The sequence below is a fragment of the Cetorhinus maximus genome, chromosome 3 (genome assembly GCF_964194155.1).
Source record: "Cetorhinus maximus chromosome 3, sCetMax3.hap1.1, whole genome shotgun sequence".
Classification (NCBI taxonomy): Eukaryota; Metazoa; Chordata; class Chondrichthyes; order Lamniformes; family Cetorhinidae; genus Cetorhinus; species Cetorhinus maximus.
Genome location: NC_135881.1, coordinates 143,822,329 through 143,838,539, shown reverse-complemented (window position 1 = coordinate 143,838,539; position 16,211 = coordinate 143,822,329). Strand labels below are relative to the sequence as shown.

At 43.0% G+C, this 16,211-nt stretch overlaps 1 protein-coding gene across 1 annotated transcript in view; it reads right to left on the bottom strand.

The window, feature by feature from the left end:
- The window catches only part of dnah5 (dynein, axonemal, heavy chain 5), a 531,647-nt gene that overhangs the window by 421,663 nt on the left and 93,773 nt on the right, over positions 1–16,211 (bottom strand). Inside the window, exons 2-3 of the mRNA XM_078539077.1 lie at positions 5,103–5,237; positions 651–735 (exon numbers count right to left, since the gene is read on the bottom strand). Coding sequence (XP_078395203.1) covers positions 651–735; positions 5,103–5,237 — 220 coding nt within the window. The remainder of the gene's footprint in view (positions 1–650; positions 736–5,102; positions 5,238–16,211) is intronic.

The following is a 16,211-nucleotide window of genomic DNA, read 5'->3' as shown; positions in this document are numbered from 1 at the left end:
GACTTCTGCACGTCACACTTGTCAAGACGTGTTCTGGGTGGCATGTTTTCCCACTGGCATAACGGTAAATCTGGCGTGGGGGACGATTCTGGTTGGGCTTTACTTTGCATCGCATTAGCGGGATGCAAGTGGGTTCATGCCAGCCTCCAGTGGGACTGGCATTCCACCATGGCAGACACCATAAGATGATCCTGCTGTGCTTTCACACCGGCATGAAACCGATTTTTGGCCTTCTTGCCATATTGTTCTCCTGCCCACCCACCCGTGATGACACCCAACGCCAACGGGGATGGAAAATTCCAGCCAAGGTGTCACAGGGTACCCAATGCACTTGGAACCATACTCCAGCATTGTGATAGTTTCTATTGAATCACGATGTTGGAGCCTTTCAGTCAATTGTATCCAGCTATGAAGCTGTATAATGACAATGACTTCTTCTTGAACATGAGAACACTAAGTATCAAACCTCCGTGCTAGGCAACAGCTGATCAACAGTGTCACTTAGATAGCTTCTTAAGATAATGCATCTTATTATCAGTAATACAAAGAAATAGAGTACATAAAAATGCTTAATGTTTACCTTTAAATCACTACACAAAGTTATTTAGGGACAGGATTAGTTCACTTAATCTTTAATTCACTTTCTTTACCTGTTTCAGTTGGTTCCACATCCTGATAATAAAACATAAGATGAGGAAGTCCTCCTGCGGCAAAAAATGAATCCATGCGTTCAATCTGTAAAATTAAAAGAAATCATAGAGGCCAAAAATTGTAGCTTTAAATGAATGTGTAGGAGCATTTTCTGAGCTAGGTTTTCTCAAACACAATTTCAATGAATGGAAAATCATGTTAACTACAAAAACCAAGGGCACTTTTAAGAAATTGAAAGTAATGTTTATTCCATTAGTGATGAAAACCACAGCAGTTCCCCTTCACTCATGTCAAGAAACAAAGAAAGACTTGCATTTATATTGCACCTTTCACAACCTCATGATGTCTCACAGTGCTTTTCAATAAATGAAGTACTTTGAAGTGTACTTGAACTGTAGTGTAGTTGTGCTGTAGGAAATATGGCAATCAATTCAAACAAAACAACATCCTATAAACAACAACAAAATAAATTACCACATAATCTGTTTTACCGATGTTGATTGAGGGGTAAATATTTGCCAAGACATTGGGGAAAACTGCCCTGCTCATGTTTAAATAGCGTCATGGGATTTTTTTTAACCTGAGAGAGCAGATGGAACAATGGATTAACATCTCAGACAAGAGACAACACCTCCAATAGTGCATTACTCCCTCAGTACTGCACTGCATGCCAGCCTAGGTTATGTCTTCAAGTTTCTGGGATATGGCTTGAATCGTCCACTGTCTGATTTAGAGGCGAGAGTGCTATCCATTGAGCCAAAGCCGACACCTTTGTAGTGGTTGTTAATGGGGATCATTTTTAACTTTGCACTCTGGGCAATAACTTTGCAGAGCAGATCATCTGCACTTTATGGAAAACATCCAATTTGTGTTTCTTCCTGCTGTCCCCAGTAGCAGGCAGCAGTAGCACAGTAATTCAGCCCACAATGTGCACATTTGACTGACCACAAGAAAATTAAGCTGCTTTGACTCTTAAGTCACAGGGTTGGGTGGAAGGCACATATAGCTACACTGCCAGTGTAAGTGCTGCCAAATCAGAAACTCCAACCCCTTACCCCAGTGTTACCAGACTGCTCAGCAACTTGCCATGTACGAGACCCACAGCAATCTAGAATCTGGAACAATAGGCAATCTGCAAATGGACTTTCAATTGTGTTTAAATATTTATACATTTCAGTTATGAAGAGGTATCATAGAATTATAATTATCATTCATTTTCTGTGCAGCTACTGTGAGAATGGATTTTTTTTATATTTTGAGGGAATATTCTTATATTCTGTAAAGAAGGCTGGGTGTCTATGTGTGATTTAATTAAGCTGGGCAAGAGTTTGATAGGAGTCAGGTTGACTGGGGGGTTGGAAACCTGAAAAGGATAAAGGTGTTAAGTTTGAGGTACAAGTAAATAGGTTAGATTTAACATTTACATTTTTATAATAAGTTGAGGTTGTTTGAATTTCAAAGGGGAGTCAAAGGTATCAAGGAAAATGTTTGCATCTTGCAGGAGTTCATAGGTAAACAAGTATTGGGAAAACGATGGCCAGGATTTTACATTGATCAGGCGGGCTCGGCAGGAGCAGTCGTGGATCCGACAGCTGCCCGCGATCAGCTCCGCACCACGATTTCACGCAGGCGGGCCAATTAAGGCCCACCCTGCATGGATTGTGAGCAGTAGCACTGAGCGCTATCTGTGTGGGCAGTGGGAGGAGGGAGAGTCAGGTCCAGCGCGAAAGAGCGCTTCAATCTCCCTGAGGCACGAAGGAAGCGTTTTTTTTTTAAAAATAAGGACAGTAAAAATTTAATGAAACATGTCCTCTCATGTGACTGTGTCACATGGAATGGGACATGTTTTTATTTTCAAAATAAAGTTTTTATATAATCAGTATTAGCTTTAGGAAACCTCATCCCGCTCGTGGATTTGGTTTCCTAAAAAATGTAAAGGCCACTTGTCCTTTTCGCCTGCCCGCCAACCATTAGGTTGGATGAGCAGCGTAAATTTGAAGTTAATTAGTTCATTAATGGCCTTAATAGGCCTTTCAATTATCGGTGGGTGCGCAGCCGACTCTGGCCACGTGCCCGCCGAATGAAATATCGCGAGATAGCGCGATGACATTGGGACGCATGATGTCATTGCGCATTATTTTACGTTTCGGCGTGTCGGGCGCATGCCCACACGCCGAATGCAAAATTCTACCCAATTGTTTGTTGACCCAAAAGTAAATTCAAGACGGAAAATGAAAGATTTTATAGTTGCAAGGGTTTGAGCTTCAAAGTGGTGTGTGAGATGAAAGGGAAAAAAAGGTATATTAGCATTACTGTGGATAGCTATTTAGATAGAGATGGCTATATCATTGTTAAGCTGGAGATAGCTAGAGATTGTTGGAGCTGTTTGAACTATTGGGAAGTCTTGGGTTGCAGCAAGCAGTTTTATTCTGAAGTAAATTACACTGCAAAAGGAAAGAGGGTAAAGGTCATATTGGTACACCTTTATTGAAGCTACAGCAGTTTGTCTTGTTTTATATTACTGGAATTCACATTTAACTGTCTGAAGAGAGTATTGCCTAGAAAATGTTTACTTGTGGGTTTGACTAAGTAGAGAGTTTTTGGGGAATGTTTTGTAAGACTAACCATAATTGTGTATTTGTAATCTTGTGTATTTAAGTTTTCTTTTCTTCCTTGTTAATAAAACCTTTACCTTTAATTTTTAAAACCCAAAAGTGTTACTGGCCCTCTTGCTGCTGAGGTTGGTACATCCTCTTCTCGCTATCAATACAAAATACAAAAAAAAGGTCGTGGCCCATAAGCCAAGTTTCGCTCTGGATTTGGTTTGCACAGCAATTAACACTGGCTGTAGTCATAACACTACAATACCCAGAGTATACCATGACAGCAACATCAAGGCAGCCAGGCAAACTGCAAGGAATATCGTAAACATTATAATGTTTAATTATTAACTCTTTTTTTAAACAGTTTTACTGTAAAATAAAAAAGTTAAACGAACACTGTTGTTTAGCTGAAACATTCACTCCGTTTCTCTACACAGATGCTGCCTGACCTGCTGAACATTTCCAGCACTTTTTGCTTTTATTTCAGATTTTCAGCATCTGCAGTATTTTGCTTTTGTGTAAGAGGAGTTTTGGTTTACATTGCTGATGTAAACTATTGTAACAAAGTTGCAGACAGTCAGGTCTTGAACATGTCAAATGACCAGCTGTCTGCAGTGCAGGTCACTCGAAACTGGAGAGTCAATAAAAATTTCCTTGGCTCAGAGTTATATCAATAGCAGATTCAGCAAGAATACAAATCCACCATGGGATTGTAGAGAAAAGTATCTTAAAACCATAAAGACTAAGAAAATGTCAAAACATTTTGGGAAGGAGGAGAAAAAGATAAATAAACAAACAAAATACTACAAATCTACAATGGAAGCTGGAGCAAAAATGATATATCTAGAACTGAAATAAGCCTTTGTGGATGTATAGTATCTTAAGCAAAATTTGTAAAAGTATAGATAAGTAATACTGCAAATATTATAGGCTAGAAATTTGATGGCTGTGTTCAGTAAAATATTGCCTAACTAATTTGCAAACTAACCAGTTGCTCTTCATGACTCCCCTGCAACTCTGAAGACCATTGACAGCTCCCATTTAATCCTGATTGCTCCTCATCCACTCTCCCAGGACTTCAATCAACACAATGACTAAAAATTGAATTCCTCTTTCTCTAGTGAGATGCCAGTAAAAGAGGGCTAGGGTCAATATTGGGTGGACTTTTGACTGTTAGATCTCTTATCTTTCATTAAGAATAAGGTGTATACTAGTATTATCTTGTGCCGACTGTGAGATATATTATTTAGCATTGCTGAAAAAAAGAGACATGTCTAAGCATTTCATCTTGCACTCATCAGTGCACTAACCAGCTCTGGAAGCTACATATATTAATACACAGGGCCCTGTTCTTTGCTGATAGAAAGAGCATGTACCCGTTTCAGCTAAACAAAGTAAGTGACAGCCATTCACTGACTCATTCCTCAGGGCAATGCCTTGACCAATCAGGGTCAAGCTACCTGGTTCAAATTTCAAACAATGCTTGGCAGTTAACGGTCAGTCATCATCAATGGTGCATTCACCATGGCAACGCCACTTGCCAACCAATCAGCCCTCTCTGCACATATAGAATAAATTGTCTTCCGCTTACATTGGTATTCTTGCGAGTGTCCCTATGAGTGCAAGACAAAAAGCTTAGACATGTCTCTTTTTTAGCAATACTTAAGTTCTGTACTACCAAACAATTATATATTATTATTTAGATACATTTGCTGCATTGGTGATAAAGAAAAGTACATTGAAACTTTGGCTGCAGCAAGACTGTGGCAAATGTCTGCAATCATATTCCAGGTCTTGAACTTTATTCTTCTTGTTAGCCTAAAACATTTCAATAATGCTTAAGTTTACCTGGGAACCTTCCAGAATGGCATCTTCCACCTCAGCTTTCTCCAGTCCAAGACATGAAGCCACAACCTCCAAAATGTAGTCATGTCTACTGTCCAACTGAGCCCTTTTGGCTTCTCTTTCCTCTTTTAGCTTTTGCTGTAAGAGATATAGTTTTACAGTTACAAAACTTGAAAAAACCAAGAAGGTTCTTACATACTTAATGTTATTCCTTCTCCTTATTTAAAATTGCATGATTACAAATGATTGTTTTGATACCTATTCTCATTCTAATACATCTACAACACAAGCTGCATATGATAATTCAAAAGTACAGTAAAATTGCACGTCTCTTGATTTAGTTAAACCACAAACATCTTTCTCGATTTCAAACATTGACTATTTTTACATAAGTGATTACTCATTGGTGTTTAAATGGATGCTCCTCATTACTAACTACTGAAAAAGCAATAAAATTACTAACTTCTAAAATATACAGATTTATAAATTCTTACTTTAGAATTAAAGGTGCACTTATACATAGTGTTAAAGTACACTTATCCAGCATGAAGACAAAATCACCATAACTATATATTGTAGTATGTCCAACTGGTCGATTTGATGCACCTAGTGTGTGGATGAAGAGAGTTAGTGTGATTTCCACTCGTGTGCTAGTTTGAGTCTCATTTTCAAGCTATACTGCTGGCTAGCAGCAATGCCAAATAAAAAAGAGCCAAATGCATAAGTCCCTCACTGTCAATCCATTGTCTTTCCTTTGGCAAGTCCTCAGCTGAACTTCCTTGTGGCAACACATGGAAAATTGGTCCCTGTGGCCCCAGGCTAAAGCTTCAGAGGAACTTAGAACTCTGGCCCCTAGACAAGCATGTGGGCATGCCCTGGCACTCAAGAAACAAACTCCAAGCTTTGGGTGAATAGTTCCACTATCTTGTGGATATCTCAGGAGAGTTGAAGGCTAAGGGAGTAAACTCTGACAAAAAAATGTGGAATGGAACCCTAAGGTGGACTGGTCTTTCCAGGAGCTCCTGTAACCAAGCCAGTGCCAAAAGTGCTTTGCATTCCTTTGGACTCATGCGGATGGAGGGGGGCATTGAGAGGAGGATCCTGACATTTGGGCATCCCGGGGTCTCCATAAAGTTTGCCCAGACTCTTGCCCTGGAGAGGACACTCCACTTTCACTGCAGAGCATTCATACAATGTGAGTAACAGCAGCTAAAAGTGATAAGACCAACTCGATTGGAACAGAGGGCAGGTGTTATGGGCTGTCTTCAATGGTGGGAGAGACCATAGCGTCCCACTGGTCAGCCACCACCCACCTCAAGTCAGGCAACCTTATAGGTGCTGAGTGCCACAGACCATCTGCTTCAATGGGTGCTTGGAGTTTGAGTCTCTGCTCAACAAGTTGACGGAATGCATTGCACCACGCAAACAAGTGAAATGAAAGAAGATGCCAGCTCTTCGATTGGAAAGCTGAAACGTCAGGTTCATGGGTATAGGATTGACAGACGACCTGCAGCTGGTTGATAATGCATGCAAGACAGCTGTGATCAACATGGAACTTGGCAAGCTGAACATTGACATAGCTTCCCTCCAAGAGGCCAGGCTCGCCAAGAGCGGGTCACTGAAAGAGAAACATTATACATTCATCTGACAGGGGACGAGTTCAGAGGAAACGTGTGAGCAATGTGTAAGCTTCGCTGCAAGGAACTCTCTACTCTCAATGATACAAATGGTTCAGAACATGATCCCTCCATCCGCCTCTCAACTCAAATAGCGCCAGTTAACCTCAAGAGTATCCATGCTCCAACCAGTGCTCCACTACAGAGGCGAAAGGCCAGTTCTATGGGGAGTTTGAAACTGCTATCAGCAGAATCCCCAAGATAGAACATCTTTACCTATTGAGGCATTTCAAAGCAAGAGTGGGCGTGAGTGAAGTCTGTGGCCCTCCTGCCTTGGATATCATGGCCTGGGAAAGATAAATGAGAATGAGCAGAGATTACTTGAATTTTGCTACTATCATAAGCTTTGTGTAATTAACACCTTCTTTCAGAACAAACAATGTCACAAGGCATCCTGGAGACACCTAAAATCAGGGCACTGGCACCAGTTAAATCTGATCATCACCAAACGCATCTGTGAACTGCATTCTGAACACATGCAGCTACTGCAGCGCTGGCTATGATACAGATCACCCCCCTGGTGCGCTACTTTTTTAGGAACAACCCTTGGGCCAGAATCTTCAGGTCGGTGAGCGGGGACGGGGCCAGCTCGCTGAAGCGTAAAATGACGCGCGGTGACATCGGGCGTGTGTCCCAATGTCACCACGCATCATTCAGATCTTGAGTTCAGCAGGCATGCACTGGAGTCGGGTGCGTGCCCGCGGAACTGTCAAAGGCCTATTAAGGCCATTTAAATAGTAATTAAACTAATTAACTGAGCAGCCCGTCCAACCTTAAGGTCGGCAGGCAGACGAAGAGCTCAGGCGGCCTTCGCATTTATCATGAAACCGGGATGATGTTTCATGAAGGTTTTTAAAGTTTAATAAAAATTTTTAATAAAGTTCATTGACATGTCCCAGCTGATGTGACACTGTCATATGAGGGGACATGTCTTAAAAAAATTTTTTTCTTTATTAAAATTTTCAAAAATCAAAATCATCACCCTGAGACAGCTCTGTGCCTCAGGGAGATTTCCGCGCTCTTTCACGTGCATTCTCGAAAGAGCGCAGGCCCTGACTCAGCCTACTCCCCCCGCCCGCACAGGGAGTACACAGCACTTCCGGGTGACCGTCATGCTGGGAGGACTTTAATTGGCCAGCCCACGTAAAATGGCGGCACGCAGCCGATCAAGGGCGGCGATCAGCTATGCGCCCGCCCGCGCCTGCTCCCGTCCAACCACCCCGACGAGGAGAAAACTCTCCCCTTGGAGTGTTTCATTCAAACCACAAATGCTGCCCTCGTATCAACATCAGCCATACTGCCTATATAAAAAAAGTTTCAGCTCAATTGAGCAGACGCTCTCCAGCATTCCCACACAGAGTACAAAAGTGAAATGGAACATACTTTGAGACACCTTCTACAATTCCACACCCTCAGCACATGGGAAGCAAGAGCAGAAAAATGCTTACTGGTTCGAGGCTGACATCACTGTGATGGAAACTGTCATTGAAGCCAAGCAACCCAATCTCAATAATTACAAGAGAGATTCAAGCCAGAAGACTCTCTGATGCACTAAGCGCTGCTCAAAGTAAAGTCGAACAGACTGCTAGGCAGTGCGCCAATGACTACTGGATACAACTTTGTCAGAATATCCAGGCCTCCATTGAGATTGGGTACGCTAGAGGCATCTTTGAAGGGATTTAAAAAGGCAACAGGTTCATCAGTAAAGAGAACAGCTCCATTGAAAACAAAGGTGTGGGGGTCATCACCGACTGCAATAAATAGTTGGAGAGGCAGCCACAACATCAGGTGACCCCACCAGAGATGCTGATACATTTTTAAAGAGCTGCCAACACTCTGGGAACACAGCTGAACACAGCACATTGGACCCACCCTGCCCTGCCGATGTGAGAAGGCCTATTGGTCAGCGAAGCAGGCATTCTGAAGGCTGCAGGAATGAGGCATTTGATAACATGGCAGAATGAAGATCTCACTTGGGCCCACAGTTCAGAGATGACTCCCTGCAGGTTCTCCTTCAAGCTAATTAGGAAAAGCAGGAGGGTCCACTTCCCCAGGGATAGGAGGAGGTGTCCTTCCCGCCTAAGTCAGGATGGAAGTCACAGAAGAGGTCAACAGCCATGGGGTCAGCCAGAAAACCTGGCTACAGTACTGCAGGTGAGTCGATGGACTTCTCTGTTCTGCCAAAGTGAGTACCCCACACCTCAGTTCCCTTAGGGTTTTAAAATGGTTACATGCGAGGGTGCATTGTTGGGGAGGGAAAGCCTATCCCATCAATGGCAATGGGTTCAGGCTGCAGCAGCTCCTCTAAAATGGATGGATGTAGCTCAGTCACGGATGCCCATCTGTCAGTGGTGAACCTTGCAAAGGTCACTCTAGAGTGTCCAAAAGCAGTACCGGTATGAGTGCCTCCAAGATGGACAGCTAAACTGCCATCCATTTAAGCACTGTACATGTTCTTGTTGGTGCTTGAAGATCTGGTGGAGATTCCAAAGGGTATGCGCACCCTGCTCCGGACAGTGGAGGAATCTATCCAAGCCATCCTCCCCTTATCTGTGGCCTCCTCCATCAAGAGGCAGGTGACTCATTAAGAGCCACATCCGCAGATCAGTTACTGGATGCTGGAGTTGATGGTAGATTTCTACATGATCACCTTGTCCCTGTGCTCAAAGCACTATCATCAAAATGGATGGGGACTAGGCACCTGGAGTCTCCACCAGTTCCTCATCCATCTCAAATCAGCAGGGAGGTACAAGTGTGCCTTGAGAGGGAGGAGGAGCAACTATATTCCACATCTGAGGGCACCTCTCAGGGTGCTTCAGAGTGTTGGCAGTGGTCCCTCAGTCCCTCTGCCAGTGACACCAGAGCCTCAAGTTGCGATGATAACAGAGGAGGCTCCTGCAGCTGTGTATGAGCACCTTAGCCTGCCAAGGCCCTCCAGGCTTCAGGCAGCCAGAGTAAGGCCACCAAGGTCATCCCAAGCCACAAGGTAGCAAGGTCAGTGGCCTGCCTCCACCACAGCTAGCAGGTGAAAGGGGAGCACCATGTAGGAGCACTCATAAAAAATGCACTTGGGCATCACAGGTGAAGAAGTTACTGCTTGTGTCTACTTAAGTTTGTAATAAAGGTATTCTACATTATGGTAAGATTTCCATCCATTACTGGTGGCCCTTGGAAATATAGGAGTATGGCTCCGATGCAGGTTATCCAAGGGCTGATTGGGAGAGACCATAGCGCATACGGTCATCAAATTGCCCATACAAAAGTGCAAGGTGTCATTATGCGCAGGAGCCTAAGCTTGCAACCAAGGTAAATGACAACCATGGAGGGTGAAGGTGGACCGTTATTTAATTGGAAGGTTGAGGTATGAGGGTCATCTGAAACATGTTTGTATAAGTGCCTCCCATGTCTCCCCAGCACCTTTGTCATTGCACCCTCCATTATGCCTCTCATGATGTTGCAGATGCAGTGCTGGACATCAGCTTCCTCATCATCTTGTTCATCTGAAGGTGCCTCGTGTTCTGCTACATTCCCATAGGCCTGGGCCTCCTCCTCTGTAGCACCAGGTAAAACACAGCCAATCATGATCCAGGAGAACCTCACTGGGGATACTGAAGTGCCACACCATATGGTCCAGGCAACTGAATTTCATCTTGAGCAGTTCTATGGTCTGTTCGATGGTGGCTCAGGTCACCTCTTGACTGGTTGTATTTCTCCTCTGCCTTCATCCTAAGGGTTCCACACTGGAGTCAGTAGCCATCTCTTTAGTGAGTTGCCAATGCTGTCAAGAATCCAACATTGAGGGCACTCAGTGGGTGTGAAAAACTCAGACACCTAGGAGTGCCTGAGAATGCAGGCATCATGGCTGCTTCCTATGTTCTGAGAACACACCCACAGTATCCATTGTTGGTGGCTGCAAACCATTTGCACGTTGATGGAATGAATGCCCTTTCTATTAAAGAAGGTCACTGGCTGGCCTGGGGGACACTTGTTAGCCACAAGAGTACCTGAGGGAATCCAACGGTAGTGCCGAATCCCCTGGCTTTCTCAGTGTGACTGCTCGGAGCAATCCAATAATGGATGTATTGGCTAGCCTTCCTGAAGAGGGCATTGGTCACTGTCTTGATGCAATGATGTACATCCTTGCTACTGGTACCTTCTTTGTGCTGGAGCCTGTTTGCGGTTCCCTCTGCAGACTTCTGCCGCTTCTCCATCCCAAAGTTGCCCCTGCAGTTGGCCATGAGGTTGCTCCCGTATGGATCTCTGTGGCTACAGCTCCCTCCCTCTCAGGTTCTCCTTCTTGCTGGGGGACCTGCCTCCTGAGTGGACAATGACCATGGCACATGGGCACTCCCAGCTCAAAGGCCTCTCTCCCTATTGCCATACCCCATTATTTGTGCATTTTTTACCTTCCCTTCTAGCATTCTAACAAATTGGGGAGAATTTTCTCCCTGTCGGGCGGGCCGGTCAGGAGCGGGCGCGGAGGCAATCGCCACCCACGATCGGCTGTGCACCGCCATTTTAAATGGGGGTCCAATAAGGGCCCACCCAGTGTGACGCACACCCAGAAGCGCTCAGCGCTACCTATGTGGGCGGGGGGGAGGAGGGAGAGTCGGGGCCTGCGCTGTGTGCAAAAGAGCACAGAAATCTCCCTGAGGCACGGAGCTGCCTCAGGGAGATTAATTTCATTCTGAAAAATTGAATAGAAGAATAAAAAAAATTCAGACATGTCCCCTCATGTGACAGTGTCACGAGCTGGGACATGTTTAAGAATTTTCATTAAAAATTTTATTTAATTAATAAACCCTTCATGAAACCTCATCCCGTCCGTGGATGAGGTTTCATAAAAAATGTGAAGGCCTCCTGGGCTCTTCGCCTGCCCGTCAACCTTAAGGTTGGATGGGCAGCCCTGACAATTACTTTAGTTAGATTATTAACGGCCTTAACAGGCCTTTGACAGTTCGGCGGGCGCACTGCCGACTCCGGTGTGCACCCGCCAAATGGAAGATCAGGATGACACGCGGTTACATCGGAACGAACGCCCGACATCACCGCCCGTCATTTTATACATAGGCATATGGGGCTCACCCCTGCATGCCAAACAGAAGATTCTGGCCATTAGGTATCTAGATTATATAACTTTCCCTTCTGTTTCTGCATATAGAATTTTTGTAACTGGAATTTTGTTGTCATTTTTTAAGCTAACTACTACTTTCTTTCGCCTTTTTTAACCAAATTTTTCCCAATAATTGTGTTGTTTATTTTCATCCTTCCAGTATCTAGCAGTCTGTGTCTTTGATAATGTGGTGTCTAAGATACCATTTTTAAAAAATATTTAACAGACTTATATTAATCCCTTTACCACTTGAATATTGAATATAAATACACTGCTACATTGCAAGAGTTAAAGCCAAATTCTATGTTCTGGATATCATTATAAGATTCAAGGTTTGTTACCATTCCTGCAAACCGTCTTTCATAACACTTGGGAGGATTCTAGCTTAATTTTCATTATTCCCTTGCTGCTTACTTTGGTTGATGTGCATGCAGTTGATGTGGAAACATATGCTCATTGAAGGATTAACTGTTGCAACATAATAACCTGCACGGAGATTAGTCAAATCTAGATCATCCGAAAATAAAGATACATTAAAATGTTGTTTTAAGCACCATGCAACAATGTTTGTTTTGCAGATGAATAATCATAAGCTTCTTACTTTTACCACCAGTTCAAATTACTGGTATGAAATTCTAGCTTACAGTGCTTAACCATGGTGTTAACCATGTGCTTTCAAAGCTGTTACATGGGTGTTTGATATAAGGGTAAACTGTGACTCACCACCCCACTCCCTACTTTGTTCTTTTGTTTCTTTGCTTCAGACATTTTCATATAACCAGTAATTTAGCAATCACTTTTAACAGCCTTTGATATCCACTGTGTGGTACCACATAAGACTCAAAAGGTAGCTGTTGCTGAAGAAGTCTTGTGATTGATCATTCCTCATTGTACTCCATGTTGTGAAAAAAGCATGCAACCAGCAGAAAAGCTTGCCCATATTGTGGGTTCCATACAAAACACCTGTTAAACTCTAAATTCTGCAGCACTTAAGTGATTTACTATTGCTGCAGGAATACATTTTCAATAATTAAACCATTTCTGGCTATTTGTGGCAGGGCAAATGAATAGCAGCTGTCAAATGGTTGTCATTTTGTGACAATTTGTTAAATTCAGTTCCTTTTTTTCTTGCTCAGCAGAGTTTACAAATAACAGTTGTAGTGGAAGCAACCACTCCCAACTTGATAGATGCACTGTCTGACCCACATTGGATTGTGTTCTGTCCAGTATCAAACAGCTAATATAATTTGAGTTACTGATTCAATCAAAATCACGAATAATGTAATTAGAACTCAGTAAATGGGTTTAAGAGCAAAATAGACATGCGAACAGTTCAAAGCTTGACAAATCAACAGCACATAATTGAACTTTTTAAAAAGAACAGGACAGTATGTTGCAATAACATTGCTGCTTCATAACACAGAGAAGCTAATACATTATCAGAAACAAAGCCTCTAACAAAAATCTAATCCTTATCCCCGAGGCACTGCTTGTCAAGATAACATTTCTGTTGGCTGTGAGAAACGACAAGTTGGAAAAAATGTAACAACACTAAAGTTGAATTTTAAGCAGATTTGTAAAAAAAAAAAGGCCAATGCTATAAACAGCAGTCCAGTCATTACCATCAAATTGAATTTAGAAATACTAGGAGACAATAACTGCATTAGTGTTTCATAGTCTGATGCTCATTACCTGGCTAACATTTATCCTTTAATCAATCATATGAAAAACAGATTATCTGGTTACCAAACAGCTATAAGGAAATTCTAAAGCAATTTCTAAAGCTGAATTCAAATTACATCAATATGAAGTTTAGGATATTTCTATATCCATACCAGAATATCTAGCAAAAAAATAATCAACCATGCCATTCAAAACGTTGCTCCAATCACTCATTGTTTTACTCTCCCCACCCAACCATTTATTATTCACCTATGAATCAAGATGCTAAGGTCTGAATCTTCGGTTCGGCGAGCGGGGGCGGGGCCCACTCGCCGAGGCATAAAATGACGCGGGGTGACATCGGGCGTGCGTCCCGACGTCGCCGTGTGTCATTTAGATTTTCAGTTCGGCGGGCGCACAGCCAAATCAGCTGCGCGCCCGCCGAACTGTCAAAGGCCTATTAAGACCATTTAAAAAGGCAATTAAGCAATTACCTGAGCGGCCCATCCAACCTTAAGGTTAGCGGGCAGGCGAAGAACCCATGAGGCCTTCGCTTTTTTCATGGAGCCTAATCCACTGGCAGGATGAGGTTTCATGAATTATTTTAAATTTTCACACAAATTTTTATTGAAATTAATGCACATGTCCTAGATCATGTGGCAGTTTCACATGAGGGGACATGTCATAAAAATTATTTCTCCACTTTATTAACCTTTTAAAACTTAAAAGTTATCTCCCTGAGGCATAGATTTCTGCGCTTTTTTGCGCGCATGCGTGAAAGTACACACTTCCGGCTCAGGGAAGCCCCCCAGCCGCACAGGGAATGCACAGCAGTTCTGGGTGCGCATCACAGTGGGCGGGCTTTAATCGGCCCACCCACGTATAATGGCGGCGCGGACACGATTGGGGGCGCCGATCGGGTCCGCGCCCGCCCCCACACAACCCCCCAACGGGGGAAAATTCTACCTTAAGTGTTGATAAACTATTCAACTTCAGGAGCATTACAGTTGAGCCCAAAACTGCATACATCTGATATTCATGACAACCAGAGATCACAGGACAGTGATAAAGGGTGGGGACCTCATCTAATTTTCCTTTACAAATTGGGAGATGATGAAGTCAATTGTAATGCAACCGTTGCACCAAATAAAAATCAGACAACTCAGTACAGACTACAGACCAAACCTGGGATGTTCTTGGTCCTTAAAATTTTATCTACTTGCTGACTTAGGTAGCTGAGCAACAGGGAAACAGTTCATCCTCTTTTCCTACACCGCTATGCATTAGAAACTGCCCCAATATAGCCAAAGGTAATCGTCAACATTTAAATTAATAAACATTAAAAAGGAAAGAGGCAGTTAAAGCATAACTTGTTCAAAGTAGGGCTCATCTCCAAAACGAAATGGAGCCTGGGTAAGAAAAAAAGGTGATAGCCAAACATTTTAAAGATTTTTTAAAACACAAAAGGGTTACAGAAATAATTCATTAGATTCAATTAGCATGGGAAGACAAAGTAAAATTTAATTTTAAATTTAAAAAAAGCAGAGTGAATAGAACAGAAAACAGAACTGGAGGAAAAGTGCAAGCTGAATAAACCAGAATCAGTTTTTGTTTCATTAAAATTGTATTTGAACTTTGTGTTAAGTACTTTAATAAGTAAGAAGTACTATAGCGTAAGTATTTGTCTTCACATCCCAGTATATAAGCTGAAAAACTTACAAAACCAGTCATGCCTGAGGCACAATCATTTAACACAAAAACAAAAATACCTGGAAAAACTCAGCAGGTCTGGCAGCATCTGTGGAGAGGAACACAGTTAACGTTTCGAGTCCGTATGACTCTTCAACAGAACTAAGTAAATAAAGAAGAGAGGTGAAATATAAGCAGGTTTAAGGGGGAGGTGGGACAAGTAGAGCTGGATAGAGGGCCAGTGATAGGTGGAGATAACCAAAAGATGTCATAGATAAAAGGACAAAGAGGTGTTGAAGGTGGTGATATTATCTAAGGAATGTGCTAATTAAGGGTAGAAAGCAGGACAAGCAAGGTGCAGATAGCCCTAGTGGGGGTGGGGTGGGGTGAAGGAATCGAAATAGGCTAAAAGGGAGAGATAAAACAATGGATGGAAATACATTTAAAAATAATGGAAATAGGTGGGCAAAGAAAAATCTATATAAATTATTGGAAAAAAAATTTTTAAAAGGGGGGGGATCGGAAAGGGGGTGGGGATGGAGGAGAGAGTTCATGATCTAAAATTGTTGAACTCAATATTCAGTCCGGAAGGCTATAAAGTGCCTAGTCGGAAGATGAGGTGCTGTTCCTCCAGTTTGCGTTGAGCTTCACTGGAACATTGCAGCAAGCCAAGGACGGACATGTGGGCATGAGAGCAGGGTGGAGTGTTGAAATGGCAAGCGACAGGGAGGTCTGGGTAATGACTGCGGACAGACCGAAGGTGTTCTGAAAAGTGGTCACCCAGTCTGCGTTTGGTCTCTCCAATGTAGAGGAAACCGCATTGGGAGCAACGAATGCAGTAGCCTAAATTGAGGGAAGCGCAAGTGAAATGCTGCTTCACTTGAAAGGAGTGTTTGGGCCTTTGGACGGTGAGGAGAGGGGAAGTAAAGGGGCAGGTGTTGCACCTTCTGCCGTTGCATGGGAAGGTGCCGT